At 39.8% G+C, this 15,167-nt stretch overlaps 1 protein-coding gene across 1 annotated transcript; it reads right to left on the minus strand.

Moving 5' to 3' along the window:
• Positions 1-12,981: 12,981 nt before the first annotated feature.
• LOC101991352 (olfactory receptor 1361-like) lies at positions 12,982-13,914 on the minus strand. The gene has a single exon (XM_005350312.1). The coding sequence runs from the start codon at positions 13,912-13,914 to the stop codon at positions 12,982-12,984; it is 933 nt and encodes a 310-aa protein (XP_005350369.1).
• Positions 13,915-15,167: the final 1,253 nt, after the last annotated feature.

The raw sequence follows: 15,167 nt of genomic DNA on the forward strand, positions 1-15,167 counted from the left end.
GTCTCTGGAGAAGAAAGTGAGAGCTGTATAGAGAAATCATTCACCAACACTTGGAGAAAACATTGATGCAGTTGGGAAATTTTCCTCATTAGTTGAGAATTAGCTGCTAGTAAATTCCCTTACAATGTATTTTTATAGCAAAAGATTAGTCTATTTTGAAATGATTGAATTCTAATATCTATGATTTTATTCTCTTGTTTGTTAAGTGCCATATATATGAATAGTTAACTAAGTCTAGGAATATACATACTACATGAAGAAACTGGGAGTGGACAGTTAGGTGCTTTATCAAATTTGCAGATCAATAGCAGTGAAAGTTCAAAATAAGCTGATAATCTTGTTCTCTGTGTTACACATATACACACATGAGCATGCATGTTCACACATACACAAACACAACCACACATAAATGCATGAGAACACACACCATGTACAACACATGCATAATACACAAACAGGCACATAAATACCTTGAAACTCAGACACACAAACACACACTTTCTCATTGTTCTTTGGCCTGACCAGAAATTTCTGAGCTTATGCAATCTTCCTGCCTCAAATTCAAACTGGCTGAAATAGGTAGGTACCAAGTCAGCAGAAATTACAGCTGAGAAGGGAGAAGAGTCACCTAGAGGCCTGGCTGGGGAAGGGGAGAGAGGAGACAGGTGTCAGGAGAAATGGCCTGGCTGCAGGGACAGAACATGACATGGAAATTGGTGACGTTGGTTACAGGATGCTCGTGTGGTCCAGACAGCGAGCTGACTGCTGCTGTGAGAGTGGAGCTAAGCACAGCGCTGAGATGGGAATCTAAGGTAACTTCTGGAGCGTTGCCATGGATGTAGACCAGCATGACAACAGCAGCAACAAAGAGCTAGAATGAGGGCTGGGGAGATGGCTCAGTGGGTAAAGCACGTGCCATGTACGTGATGCCATGTACGTGTGAAGACCTGAGTTCAAATCCCCAGAACCCACCTAAAACTCCACACCATAGCACATGTCTTCTCTCTTAGTGCTTTTATGGTGAAGTGCTAAGGTGAAGTTTGAATGAGTGCTGTGGCACATGTACATCTACATTCATAAACATACATGCACACACAAGAACAGTAACACATGCACAGTATATAAAATTTAAAAAGCTAGAATATGCTTCCTGTGAGTCACAGAGTCAGGGGACTCTTGTAGAACCAGAGAGATAAGAAACAGAATGATCATAGATTATAAGGACGAATGAAAGGGTCCTTTGACTATAGTTGCTTACGTTCTAGAAGCCACATAGTTTCCTATCAAAGAAATGGAAAAAGGAGCGCAATAGGATGTAAAGGCAACTTGTTTCAGTGGGGCGAGATCACACTGAGATACATTGTGTGTGCATGTATGTTTATGAATGTAGATGTACATGTGCCACAGCACTCATTCAAACTTCAGCTTAGCATTTCACCATAAAAGCACTAAGAGAGAAGGTTCAATCCTGTTATTCTGTGGTGTCTTACACTGTGCATCGAGAGATGGTGGACATTGGAACTGTCAGTTGCCAAGAAGAATACTAACCTTTTATGGTTTAAGTTCTAGGTGTACATGTTCCACAGGACCTCAGGGCATCGTGTTAGGTCATGCATGGATGGCCCTCTCTTTGATTGGCTCTTCAACTCTAGCTTTTGGATTTCAATTCCACTTGCACTAAAACTTCCTTATGGAGACAGAATTCTACTGCCACCAATGTAAAAAGCAAGAACGTAACTGTGTGTGTCTTGTACTGGGTTGATGTCTGTGAGTTGGAGGACTGTCAGGTGTGTCTGAGATCCAGATGTGCAGGTATGCCTGCAACTCTGGGTGTTTGAGCCCCTCAACCTTAAAGGCTGCTTTGTTCTGGACTCAGGTGAAGGCAACTCTTAACTGCCCAGTTTCAGTAGCATCCAGGCAGTCACACTAGAAACACCTTATAATACAACACACACCCAGAGGATGGACACGGAACAAATATGAGGACCAGGAAAACAATAATGACACTCTGTCTCTGTTTTTCTGTCTCTCCCTTCTCTGTCTCTCTTTGTGTTTGTGTCTCTGTGTCTATGTTGCCTTTTGTGTGTGTGTGGCTTTGTGTTTCTGTCTGTCTCCCTCTGTGTGTCTCTCAGTGTGTCTCTCTTCCTCTTCTGAGCAGACTTTTCATTAGTCTGAAAACTGCTCCTAACCCACTAACCTTGGTTCTGTTCCTCTACTTCCTCTACCCAATAGCAGCTTTCTCTGTGTTCCTAGTGCAGAGACCCTCATGTAGGAACAAGGTATGGACATGGAAGAGTGAGATGCTTTTCCTCCTTTGAACTTGGTCAGATGCAGAGGCACTGAATAAAATTCTCTCTCTGCATGCCATCCCATGGGCCCAAGGCCATGGGAGTCTGCCTGCTGTGGGGATGTCCTCTGCTGCTCTCTTACCTCCTTACCTGGGTGCTCTTGGCTGCTCTCAGATGACTTCAGGAAAGTTCTCTGTCTGCTTATGCCATGGTTGAAGTTGGGTTTTGAGAAATCAACACTTGAAGGTGAGAAAGGAAGGGCCTTTTCCCTACAAGAGAACATCTAGAATGAGGCATGTGGCTCTCTCTGGTCAAGCTTGGATGGTTGGGAGTGAATAAATTGATGCTCCATCCCTGGAGGTGCTGCTGCCGTGAAGATGGTGCCAAGTGTGTGCTCCCCTAGGGTGGATTTCTCAGAAGTTCTAATTAGAGACAGATGAAGTGTTCAGAGTCTGCATTTTGTCTGGGCAACAAAAACTAGGATCCTTAGAAAGTCAGTTCTAGTACAAGTGCTCATTGCTAGGGCTCTATCCTTGGTTAATTATTTATATTTATTCGTATTTGATAAGATGGTACTTACAAACATATATTATATGCTATCAAAATATATGAGTATTATGTGTCCTATAGCTATACAACATAAAATTTGGCCAAATTACAGTAGAAGTTTAGATCACCATGAACTTCATGCCAAAACCTAGCGAATACGCTAAAAATCAAGTCACAAACCAATTAATGATACCATTATTGGTATGGCCTAATAACAAAATTGGATCCCGCAATCAAGTATGAATCAATTACCAAATCCAATTGCAATGGTTTCTATAGCAATCATATGAATGATGCATTAAAGCTCTTGACAAAGTTGTAAATATATTAATTAGTGTAAAAATTCCTAATAAATCCCAAGTCAAAGAGCTCCTTGACTTGATGAAAGATTATTACAAAAAGACTTCATTACACCCAGTAAGGTGCCCAATGTTACCTTTATCAACTGAACTTTCTCTAAGTGACTTTGTTGTTCTACTCATTTCCCTTTTCATGGAACTGCTACAATAAGCTCATCCATTTTTAAAAAATTTTAAGGTAGTCAATTTGGTAAATTTGATTGTTTCTCTTTCTTTTCTACTGTTTGGTAGGGTTTCACCATATACCCCATGAATACCTAGAGAAAACATCCTATTGTCTCAGGCTTCCTAAAGCTTTAATGAAAGATTTCACTATGTACAGTGGGGAGCAGTAAGGAAGGGCAAACATCACCCCTCTGTGGTGTGGGTAAAGGGAAGGAAGGTTTCTACTGATCTGACAAAGAAGAAAGAGGCAGAGGATCTGAAAGAGTTCAGAAGAGAGAGAAAGGAGATGAACGAACCTGGCCAGGGCTTTCTGTGAGAGAGGAGAGAATGACCAGGCAGACAACCAGGAGCGTAGGGAGAAGACCAGAGTGCAAGAGTGAGGATCTGATGAGAGCTGAGTTGTGAGGAGAGCTCATAACAGGAACAATTCATCAGGATGAAGTCTCAATCCTGAATATCCATGCCTCTAATATAAAAGCACCCACTTATGTAATAGAAACATTACTAAAACTCAAGGCAGTACATCAAACCTCACATACTAATAGTAGGAGACTTCAACACTCCTCTCTCACCAACGGACAGGTCAATCAGACAGAAACCTAACAGAGAAATAAGAGAACCAATGTAGGTAATGAATCAAATGGACTTAACAGACATCTATAGAACATTCCACCCAAATAGGAAAGAATATACCTTCTTCTCTGCAGCTCATGTTACCTTCTCAAAAATTGACCACATACTTGGTAACAAAGCAAACTTCCACAGTTACAAAAAAAATATTAGTAACCACCTGTGTCTTATCGGATCACCATGGATTAAAGTTAGAATTCAACAACAATGCTACCCACAGAAAGCCTACAAACTCATCGAAACTGAACAGTCAGCTACTGAACTACACTTGGATCAAGGAAGAAATAAAGAAATTAAAATCTTTCTTGAATTCAAAGAAATAAAGATTCAACATATTCAAACTTATGGGACACTATGAAAGCAGTGTTAAAAGGAAAGATCATAACACTAAGTGCCCACGTAAAGAAAACGGATTATTTTAATATGTCCTAAGACCCTGACTGTCACAGTGATCAGTCAATTTTAAGAGATGAAATCCCCTGCACCCGTGCTCTTTAAGAAAGCCATGGCCAGATTGGCAAGTGACTCACAGGAAGTTTAACTTAACTTTCTGGAAAGCGAGAGGTTGTTGGTCATAGAGTGCTCCACTCTCAGAGCCTCTGGTAACTCAGATATTGGTGCTTCCCCTTTGTCTCATGTTAAGGTCCCTCTACTATATTCTACAGCTCAGAACACCACCTCTACCCTTCTCTTCCCACCCAACATTTAAGGGATTTGTTCTGTAGCATGATACTCAGGGATGCTTGGGAAAAACCAGGAAGCCTTGCGTAGTGGCTGTGTTCACCAAAAGATGCTCATGACTCTGCATGTTCCCATGGCTGCTGGAATAGAGATTTCTTATCAAAACAGAGGTGTCTGTAGTGACAACCATATAAACAAGGCAATAAAAATAGAATTTGACAAAAATAAACCTCTGAATGTGTTACAGTGTTTAAATATTATATAAGCTTGGGAAAGTGAGAAAAAACAGTATAGACAGTTATAAAGAAATAAATAGTTTTAAAAATAAAGCAATGTTTTTAAAGAGACATTAAAAGTAATATAAGACTCCAGACAGACATAGATTTAAGGAATAAAAGTAATAAAAATTCATGTAAAGATGTAAAATATGCATAGAATCTGGATTATGTATCCTCTTGTGTTTTCTTTAGCATTTTTTTATTTCAGAGAGACATTTGATTCTGTACACTCTAAGCTAAACCAACACATATATTTTAACGGTATCTTGACTTAAAAATTTGAGTCTAAGGATATGTTACTTTGGAAAAGAGGTTCTGCTTTTGTTTCCACACTAGAAGAAAACATGTGGATTCCTTCCAGGCTAATGGGGTTTTATGGAAGAAGTCCCCACGAAATGTCTCTGTGAATCCTAAAAACGCTTGTCCCAACAAAGGGCAAGAAGCAGTTTGGAGAAGACATTGCACAAATTCCCAAGATGATTATTTATAAATGTTTGTTTTCATTTAAAGGGGGTTAAATATAAATGATAAATGGTCTCAAGGATATGTTATAGAAATAATTATTTTGGTATGGACTTTGTTTTATTGATATAAATTTGAGGCCAATTTTGTTATAAGTTTATTTTTATTCTTGTTTAAGGTATTATGTTTCTGCAGCTCATTAAAAATGTAATTTATAAGTATGAATTACAGATTAATAGATACTCATCTATAATAGTCAAACTGTAGTCAGGTTAGTTCTTAAAATGTTTCAAGAAATTAGTCTTTTCTTGACAGTGAAACATGTCTGCTTCTGGCAGCACCAATGACGTCATAGAGGTTGATGGCATTGAAGAAACTTGTTAAGGAATATGCCTTCTGTGTGACAAGGCTAACCATCCAGGAAAGAAACTGCTTTTGTCTGGACTGCATTATGGTATGCTGTATGAATGAACCTGCAGGACCCACAGAGAAGTGACTACTGAACTTTCCAAAAGACAGATAGTCCTTCAGGTTTGCTGATTCACAGAAGATATTGCCAGACATTCTGAAGGACACAGAAGAAAGCAAATGATGAACTTTGCCATTAAAAGGCAGTACAGAGAGCCTAGGCAGTTTGGATGCTCAACTTACTAAACCTGGATGGAGGTGGGCGGTCCTTGGACTTCCCACAGGTCAGGGAACCCTGATTGCTCTTCAAGCTAATGAGGGAGAGGGACTTGATCGGGGGAAGGGGAGGGAAATGGGAGGCGGTGGCGGGGAGGAGGCAGAAATCCTTAATGAATAAATAAATTTTAAAAAAAAGACAGCACAGATCTTCAAGTTTCCTGCTTTATAGAAAAGTCTGCTGAATACTATGAACCTATAACTAAGATAGATGCCCCAATGTTACAGAAGACTCTTGAGTGACTGTCCAGGCAGCAAGATGTGTCTGTCAATTCTAGAGTTTTGGAAATTTCTTACAATGCACTTCATGTTTACTTAGGTAATATTATATCTTCTGGGGTCTTTGAAGAGTTGAAGACAAATAATTATAGTTTTCCTTACTTATAATAAAGATAAATTAGGTATGAAACCTTAGACTCACAAAGAAATATTGTAATATTAAGTAATTCTTGCTTAATACCTATTTTGTTATATATAATTTTACCATGTTAATGTTAAAATCTTCCTTTTAATTAGACAGAAAAGGTAGATAATGTGGGATATCTTTCTGTATATGTGTTACTTTTATTGGTTAATAAATAAAGCTGCTTTGGCCTACAGTGGGGTAGAATACTATTAGACTGGAAGAGATATATAGAGAGAGTAGGCAGAGTTGGAGAGACATCATGTAGCTGGTGAAGGAAAAAGATGCCAAGTACTTGACCCAGTAAGTCACAGTCTTGTGGTGATACACAGATTAATAGAAATGGGCTAATTTAAGATATAAGAGCTAGCTAGAAGTATGCTCGAGCTGTTGGCAAAACAGTGTTGTAATTAATTTAGTTTCTGTGTGATTATTTTGGATCTGGACGTCCAGGAACAAAAAAGCAGTTTCAGCTTACACATCTCTCTTCTCCACAAGTTGTCATTTGTTCTTCCTCAGGTGTCAGATGATCTCTGGCAACCAACTGTCACAGAAGCATATGAGAGTACTAAACTCTCCTCCTGGCCTTTTGGGAACCCAGAGTGTAGTAACCACAGGTTTGAATTTTATTTAGAACAGACTACAGTCTCCTCATGGTCTCCTCTACTCTGGTGGCAGGAATGTCTCATCTTGTGTTTGTCACTGTAACATATAACGGCCTTTGTCAAGATAATGTTGGAATCAGAGTCCCAGGCCAGATGGTTACTGTCATGGTTTAAATAAGAATGTCCCTTGCAAGCTCACATATTTGAACTATTGTTCCCCAGATGGTGGCACTATTTGTGCGGTTTAGGAGGTGTGGCCTTGTTGGAGGAAGAATGCCACTGAGGGCTATGTGGCACGTCTAGCTCATTCCCTCTTTATCATGCTCGTCTTTGAAGATGAGTTCTCAGCTTTCCCATCCTGCTGATTCCACGGTTCTCTGTTATATGGACTCTCATCCTTCTGCAACCATTGGTCAAAATAAATGTTTACTTCTCTACATTTTCTTGGAATAGTGTTTTATCACTGCAGCAGTAAAGTAACTAATACAGTTACTCTCCTGGGAGATTTTGTTTCCTTTTCTAAGGGGCAGGTATTGTTAGAGTAGGCTAGGTATTAAGGAATCGAGAGAGCAGACAGATTCTCAAAGGGACAACTTTAAAGTTAAGACTAATTACATATTTATTTGGAAAAATCCCAACAAAACTGACCTGTGGGTAAGTGACAGCAATATTAAATTAGATTCTACCTACTAGTTCAATTTTGTCCTCTTCCTACCCTATAGGGCACATGCATGCACACAGAACACATACACACCTGATAGCAAAACACGTATACACAAATTATAATTAAATTTAATAAATATTTTAATGGATTCTCATATCAGCACTTTCCCCCTAGTTTCAAGACTGTAACTCTCCCAGGACTTGTCACCACACGCAGAGCAATCATCACCTATCTCCAGTGCCCTGAGATGCTCCTTGTACAGCCCTCTAACCCAGCAGTCAGGTCACATGACATAGAGCAGTGCCTGTAACCTTCATAACGCTGTTACCCTTTAATACAATGCCTGGTGTTGTATTGAGGCCCAGCCCTAAAATTATTTTTTTCTATTTCATATCTGTAATTTTGCAGGTGTAATGAATTCTAATTTTCCAGGAAAACACTCTGGTACTCTCGCAGCAGGCTTTATTACTCTGGATGCAGTGAGGAGGTGGGCAACGTGCCACTGAGACCCTTGCAGGGGGAGAGTGACAGATATGACACCAGGAAAACAACCAGGCAGATCTCTCGGAGGCCACACACAGCCAGCTCTCCGAGAGGAGGAAAGAGAAGCTCGGGGTTAGGGTATAGAGACCGGACACAGCACTTGCTCCTTGGTTAAAATTTCCATAGATGAAAGCTATGAACATGTAGACTAAAGAAAAATACACTAAGCCTGTCTTGAACCTTTTATTCCATTGTCTCTGTGAATGTGGTTAAATTTCATCATCTATAAATTCATCTTCTCAATAATAGACAATGGTAAATATTATGTAGGAATTATCCTGCATGTGATATGTAGTTCAGAAAGTATTGGCACTAGATTACCGTGCTGGTAAATTTATCAGGGAATTTATTGTAAGATTCTACAATTTGGATATGTATTTGTATTTATTCATCATGAACAAGAAAACCATTGCAAAACCGAAACTGTTAATGCTTAAATCTTGGTGAATGATGTTACTGTTGATACTTTCTTCTCCACAGACAGGGGTGGAGACAATGAGACAATTGTTGCAGAATTCCTCTTCCTGTGACTCTTTGGAAATTCAGGTAAGGAATCGTCTTTGGGTTGTTCTTGTGGATGTACCTTGTCACCAACCACAGAGTAAGAGTGAAGGTATGCTTACAGACAGAAGGAAATGAAAAAGTCCAGAGGCACAAAGTAGACGGGATCATTTAAGTTAAGAAGGTGGCTAGAAAGAAGTCAATCTAAGGCATTCATAAGTAATAACAAGCCTCTACGTGTGTATTTATTAGTAGCTAGGTGGTGGGCCCCCCAAAAGAGTAAAAGAGCCAAGTGAATAAAAGAAAACAATTACAATAATTGCAGAAATGGTTCAGCAAGTTACGAATATTTCAACTCACCAATAGTAATCAATAACCTTAATATGCATGGACCATGTCCAGTTACTTGACAGAGTGGGCAAGGAGATCACACTCATGACAGGAACACACAAGAATACAGCTGACAGTAATGTGAGCAGCTTCTGGACACTGTGAAGCATGGAGACAGAATTGCAGAAGGCAATGTCTCTTCCTAATAAACAACAGATTCCAGCATTCCAGAGAAGAGGCTTTTGGTGTGTCTCTATCTGAAAAGCAGTAAATGACACTAGAAATACAAGACAATCTAATCAGGCTATTAGGGTTAATACTAGAGTTGTACAGAAAGAGATATTTCTATTTACATATAAATCCTGTAGTCAACGCAGAGATGAGTCCAAACATCCCACAGACTAGAGCATGAAGTACAGATTCAGACCTCAGTGCATTGTGATGGACAGGAAATTGTAGGGTTTTGTCACCCCAAATGGCAACCATGAAATGAAGAGCCTGTGATAATTAGCTATTTTTTAAAACTTTTTAAAAAGATCTATTTATTTATTACATATGCCTGTACACCAAACGGGCGTACCGGATCTCATCATAGATGGCTGTGAGCCACAATGTGGGTGCTGGGAATTGAACTCACAGCCATCTCTCCAGCATCTTATAATTACCTCTTTCAGAGCTCCAGAACCTGCTCATGGCATGACAGTAACCTGGGATCCTCTGATGAAGTAAAGGTTGGAGATCTTTGGTGAGAAATTGCTTGGCATGCACAAAGCACCCTCCCCATTCCTAAGCATGGAGAGCAGTCCAGGCTCTGAAACAGCTGGTTCTAGAAGGATCCCAGGGCCTGTGTCTTCCAAAATTAGTGCGTGGATGTTGTGGCTCATTAGTGTAAGTTGTGTTGCATCTTAAACTGTGGACTAATATGTTTAATGATGCAAAGTCGTGTTTTATTCTTTTAAACTGCATTTGTTTAACTCTGTAAAGCAGTGTTACTTTGTCTGCCTAAAACATCTGATTGGTCCAACAAAGAGCTAAAGGGCCAATAACCAGGCAGGAGAGACAGGGCATTCAGTCAGAGAGAATAAATAGAAGGTAAGATCTAGGCTCAAGATTGGAATAAGGAGCAAGAAAAGAAGAGCAAACAAGGGGCCAGCCCCTCAGTCATAGAGTCAGCCAAGGAGCAAGAAGAAAAGAAAGATATACAGAATAAAGTAATGTAGAAAGTCCAGGGTCAAAACATAGTTAAATAGAAACACGATGATAATGTAAGCTAGAAAAGCTGTCTAGAAGGAAGCCAAACTGAGGCCAAGGCATTCATAAGTAAGAATAAGTCTCTCTCCATTTATTTGGGAGCTGGATGGCAGGCCCCCCAAAATAAACCAAAGCAAACAAAACAAAACCAACTAAACCTGTGTATGTTTTGATTGCTCTGGAGGATCCCTGAGAGAAGGGCAGGGATGGTAGCCTCACTGGAACCAAAAGTGACAATGTCTTATCAGAACATGAGAGGACTATCAGCTGTCCCTCCTGTTCCAGGGTTTGCAGCCAGGCACTTAAGGAAGTCAAAGGGAGGGTCCTCCACCTGAGGAAGAGCTTTTTACAGTCAGTCAGTCAGTCAATCATTCAACCAAATCAAAACCTTGAAGCAAAAGTATTTAAGGTGAAAGACTAAACCTTATCTCCTCTAACCCTGGGGATAAGGTTAGAGGTATGTTCTGACCACTCCAATTCAGCTTTTTGCTAGCAAAGTTCATCATTTGCTTTCTTCTGTGTCCTTCAGAATGTCTGGCAAGATCTTCTGTGAATCAGCAAACCTGAAGGACTATCTGTCTTTTGGAAAGTTCAGCAGTCACTTCTCTGTGGGTCCTGCAGGTTCATTCATACAGCATACCATAATTCAGTCCAGGCAAATGCAGTTTCTTTCCTGGATGGTTAGCCTTGTCACACAGAAGACAAATTCCTTAACAAGTTTCTTCAATGCCATTAACCTCTATGAAGTCGTTGGTGCTGCCAGAAGCAGACATGTCTCACTGTCAAGAAAAGACTAATTTTGGGTTGGAGAGATGGCTCAGCTGTTAAGAGCATTGCCTGTTCTTCCAAAGGTCCTGAGTTCAATTCCCAGCAACCACATGGTGGCTCACAACCATTTGTAATGAGGTCTGGTGCCCTCTTCTGGCCTTCATGCATACATGCAGAAAGAATATTGTATACATAATAAATAAATATTTTAAAAAAGAAAAAACTAATTTCTTGACACATTTTAAAAACTAACCTGACTACAGTTTGACTATTATAGATGAGTATCTATTAGTCTGTAATTCATACTTATAAATTACATTTTTAATGAGCTGCAGAAACATAATACCTTAAACTTATGACAATAAAGTTTATTAGAATAAAAGTTTATAAGAATAAAAATAAACTTATAACAAAATTGGCCTTAAATTTATATTAATAAAACAAAGTCCATACCAATGAAATCATTTCTATAACATATCCCTGAGACCATTTATCACTTATATTTAACCCCCTTTAAATGAAAACAAACATTTACAAATAATCATTTTGGGAATTTGTGCAATGTCTCCTTCAAACTGCTTCCTGCTATTTGTTGGGACAAGCGTTTTTAGGATTCACAGAGACATTTCGTGAGGACTTCTTCCAAAAAAAACACATTAGCCTGGAAGGAATCTACATGTTTTCTTCTAGTGTGGAAACAAAAGCAGAACCTCTTTTCCAAAGTAGCATATTCTTAGACTCAATTTTTTAAGTCAAGATACCGTTAAAATATATGTGTTGGTTTAGCTTAGAGTGTACAGAATCAAATGTCTCTCTGAAATCAAAAAATGCTAAAGAAAACACAATAGTATACATAATCCAGATTCTATGCATATTTTCCATCTTTACATGAACTTTTATTACTTTTATTCCTTAAATCTATGTCTGCCTGGAGTCTTATATTACTTTCAATGTCTCTTTAAAAGCATTGCTTTACTTTTAAAACTATTTATTTCTTTATAACTGTCTATACTGTTTTTTCTCACTCTCCCAAACTTATATAATATTTAAACACTGTAACATATTCAGAGGTTTATTTTTGTCAAATTCTATTTTTATTGCCTTGTTTATATGGTTGTCACTGCAGACACCTCCGTTTTGTTAAGAAATCTCTGTTCCAGTATCCATGGGAACATGCAGGAAAATGAGCATCTTTTGGTGAACACAGCCACTACCCAAGGCTTCCTGGTTTTTCCGAAGCATCCCTGAGTATCATGCTACAGAACAAATCCCTTAAATGTTGGGTGGGAAGAGAAGGGTAGAGGTGGTGTTCTGAGCTGTAGAATATAGTAGAGGGACCCCAACATGAGACAAAGGGGAAGCACCAATATCTGAGTTACCAGAGGCTCTGAGAGTGGAGTACTCTATAACCAACAACCTCTAGCTTCCCAGAAAGGTAAGTTAAACTTCCTGTGAGTCACTTGCCAAGCTAGCCACAGCTTTCTTAAAGAGCACAGAGGCAAGGGATTTCATCTCTTAAAATTTACTGATCACTGTGACAGTCAGGATCTTAGGACATATTAAAATAATACATGTTCAGAATGTTCCCAAATGTTCTCAGTTTTTCTTATTTGTGAAATGGACATCTTAGCATCTTCCCTTTGAAGAGATAAATTTCAAACTGTGTGACAGACAGCATTAGTCAGCGTCTGAATCAAAATCTTGATGACAAACATCTGTCACATATCCTAAGGGCTATCATGCTGAGCACTGAACCTGTCTGGATCTCTGTTTACAAAAAAAAATGAAGAAATGCATGTCATCTGGGAGTCCTCTCAGCTCTAGAAATTTAAAATTCTAGGACTTATCTTCCTTAGGGCTGCTTTGATGTTACGATTCCTCAGGCTATAGATGAAGGGGTTGGTCAAAGGGGTCACCACTGTGAAGATGACAGAGGCCACTGCATCCTGTAGTGAGTAGGAGGAAGAAGGGTGCATATAAATTCCTAGGATCGCCCCGTAGCAAAGACAGACCACAGTGAGGTGGGAACCACAAGTGGACATGGCTTTTCTTATCCCCTGGGCAGAGGGCATCTTCAAGACCTTAGAGCAGATGTAGGAATAGGAAACAACAATGCATACAAACGGTGTCATAAATAACACTCCACCCTCAGAAAAGGCTGTGACATCATTCATAAAGGTATCAGAACAAGAGAGTTTCATGACAAGGTAGGGGTCACAGTAGAAGTGGGGCACTGCATTGTGGGAACAGAAGGTGAGTCGAACCATGAGGAGAGTGTTCAAGAGAGCATGCAGGTTTGTGATGACCCATGATATGACCACCAGGAGGACACAGAGTCTGGGCCTCATCATCAGAGTGTAGTGGAGTGGGTGACAAATGGCCACATAGCGGTCATAGGCCATCACACTCAGGAGAAAATTGTCCAAGGTGACGAATGTGATCAAGAAGTAGATCTGTATCAAACACTCTGTGTAAGAGATGGACTTGCTTCCCACCATGTGATTCACCAATGCCTTGGGGACGGTGACTGAGGAAAAGCAGATGTCGACACTGGAGAGGTTGGCCAAGAAGAAGTACATGGGTGTGTGGAGATGAGGGTCACAGGTGACAGACAGGATGATGAGAAGGTTCCCCGAGATGGTGACCATGTACATCCCCAAGAACATCCCAAAGACAACGTCTTTTTGTTCTGACTTTCCAGAGAGTCCCAGGAGGAGGAATTCTGTGACTGTTGTCTGATTGTCACCATCCATGTCTCTGGAGAAGAAAGTGAGATTCGTATAGAAAAATCATTTCCCAATACTTGAAGAAAAGATGTAGTTTGGGAAATTTTACTCATTAGTTGAGAATTAACTGTTAGTAAATTCCCTTACAATGTATTTTTATAGCAAAGAGTGGTCCATTTTGAAGGGACAGAATTCTAATGTGTTTATTAATTCTGTTGTTTGCTTAGTGCCATATATATGTACATTTTACACAATAGTTAACTCAGTCTAGGAATTGGCTACTACATTTAACTGTACAAATGAAAAAATTGAGGAGAGGACAGCTAGTTCTTTAGTAAAAAAGGTTGATCAAACAGTGAAAATTCAAAACAAGCTAATAGTCTTGTTCTCTGTTACACATATACACACAAGGACATGCATACTCACACTAGCACAAACACAAGCACACTTAGGTATGTGGACACACACCATGCACAACACACACACATACACAAGCACACACATGGATATCTTGTAGCACAGTCATGCACACAATTTTTGTTACATTAACTTTTCTCTGACCAGGAAGTTCAGGACTTACATTATCTTCCTGCCTTAACATCCAGCCGGCTGGAACTATAGTCAGATACCCAGTTCCCAGCAATTTTTATGCTATATTAGCTACCATTTAATGAATTTTAATCAAATGAAAAGTTCCTACTAGTTGTCATGTATTATAAACCTGGTAGTTCTGTTGTGGCTTTTCTGTTTCATCACAACTGGAAAGACTAACATGCTTTGACAGACCTGCCTGGCAGTTAGGCCTTTGCAATCTATTTGCTACTAGGATGTTTTGACTTCAACTCACTCCTGAGACATTGCCCAGACACCTGTGTGCAATGTTCCTCCCTCTCTGCACTCAGAAGAGGGGGGCATACAGATTCTAAGTGCATTGTTTTTCTGTTGGAGATAAAATGTTTTACAGGTGTATAAATTGCAGATTCACATGCATCTCAAAGACAATCCCCAGGCTAAGATATCTCCATGGTCAGGAGGTCAGGAAAACATCTGGACTGCAATGCCCAGGGAGGGATGCAAGGCAATTGCAGCTGAGAAGGGAGGAGAGTCACCCTGGGGTGATCAGAGGCCTGGCTGGGGAAGGGGAGGAGAGGAGACAGGTGTCAGGAGAAATGGCCTGGCTGCAGGGACAGAACATGACATGGAAATTGGTGATGTTGGTTACAGGATGCTCGTGTGGTACAGACAGCGAGCTGACTGCTGCTGTGAGAGTGGAGCTAAGC

The sequence above is a fragment of the Microtus ochrogaster genome, chromosome 7, assembly GCF_000317375.1.
Source record: "Microtus ochrogaster isolate Prairie Vole_2 chromosome 7, MicOch1.0, whole genome shotgun sequence".
NCBI classification, from domain to species: domain Eukaryota; kingdom Metazoa; phylum Chordata; class Mammalia; order Rodentia; family Cricetidae; genus Microtus; species Microtus ochrogaster.

Bases quoted from the DNA above. Each gene is read 5' to 3' on its own strand.
- LOC101991352 (XM_005350312.1), bottom strand. From the start codon at position 13,914: ATGGATGGTGACAATCAGACAACAGTCACAGAATTCCTCCTCCTGGGA.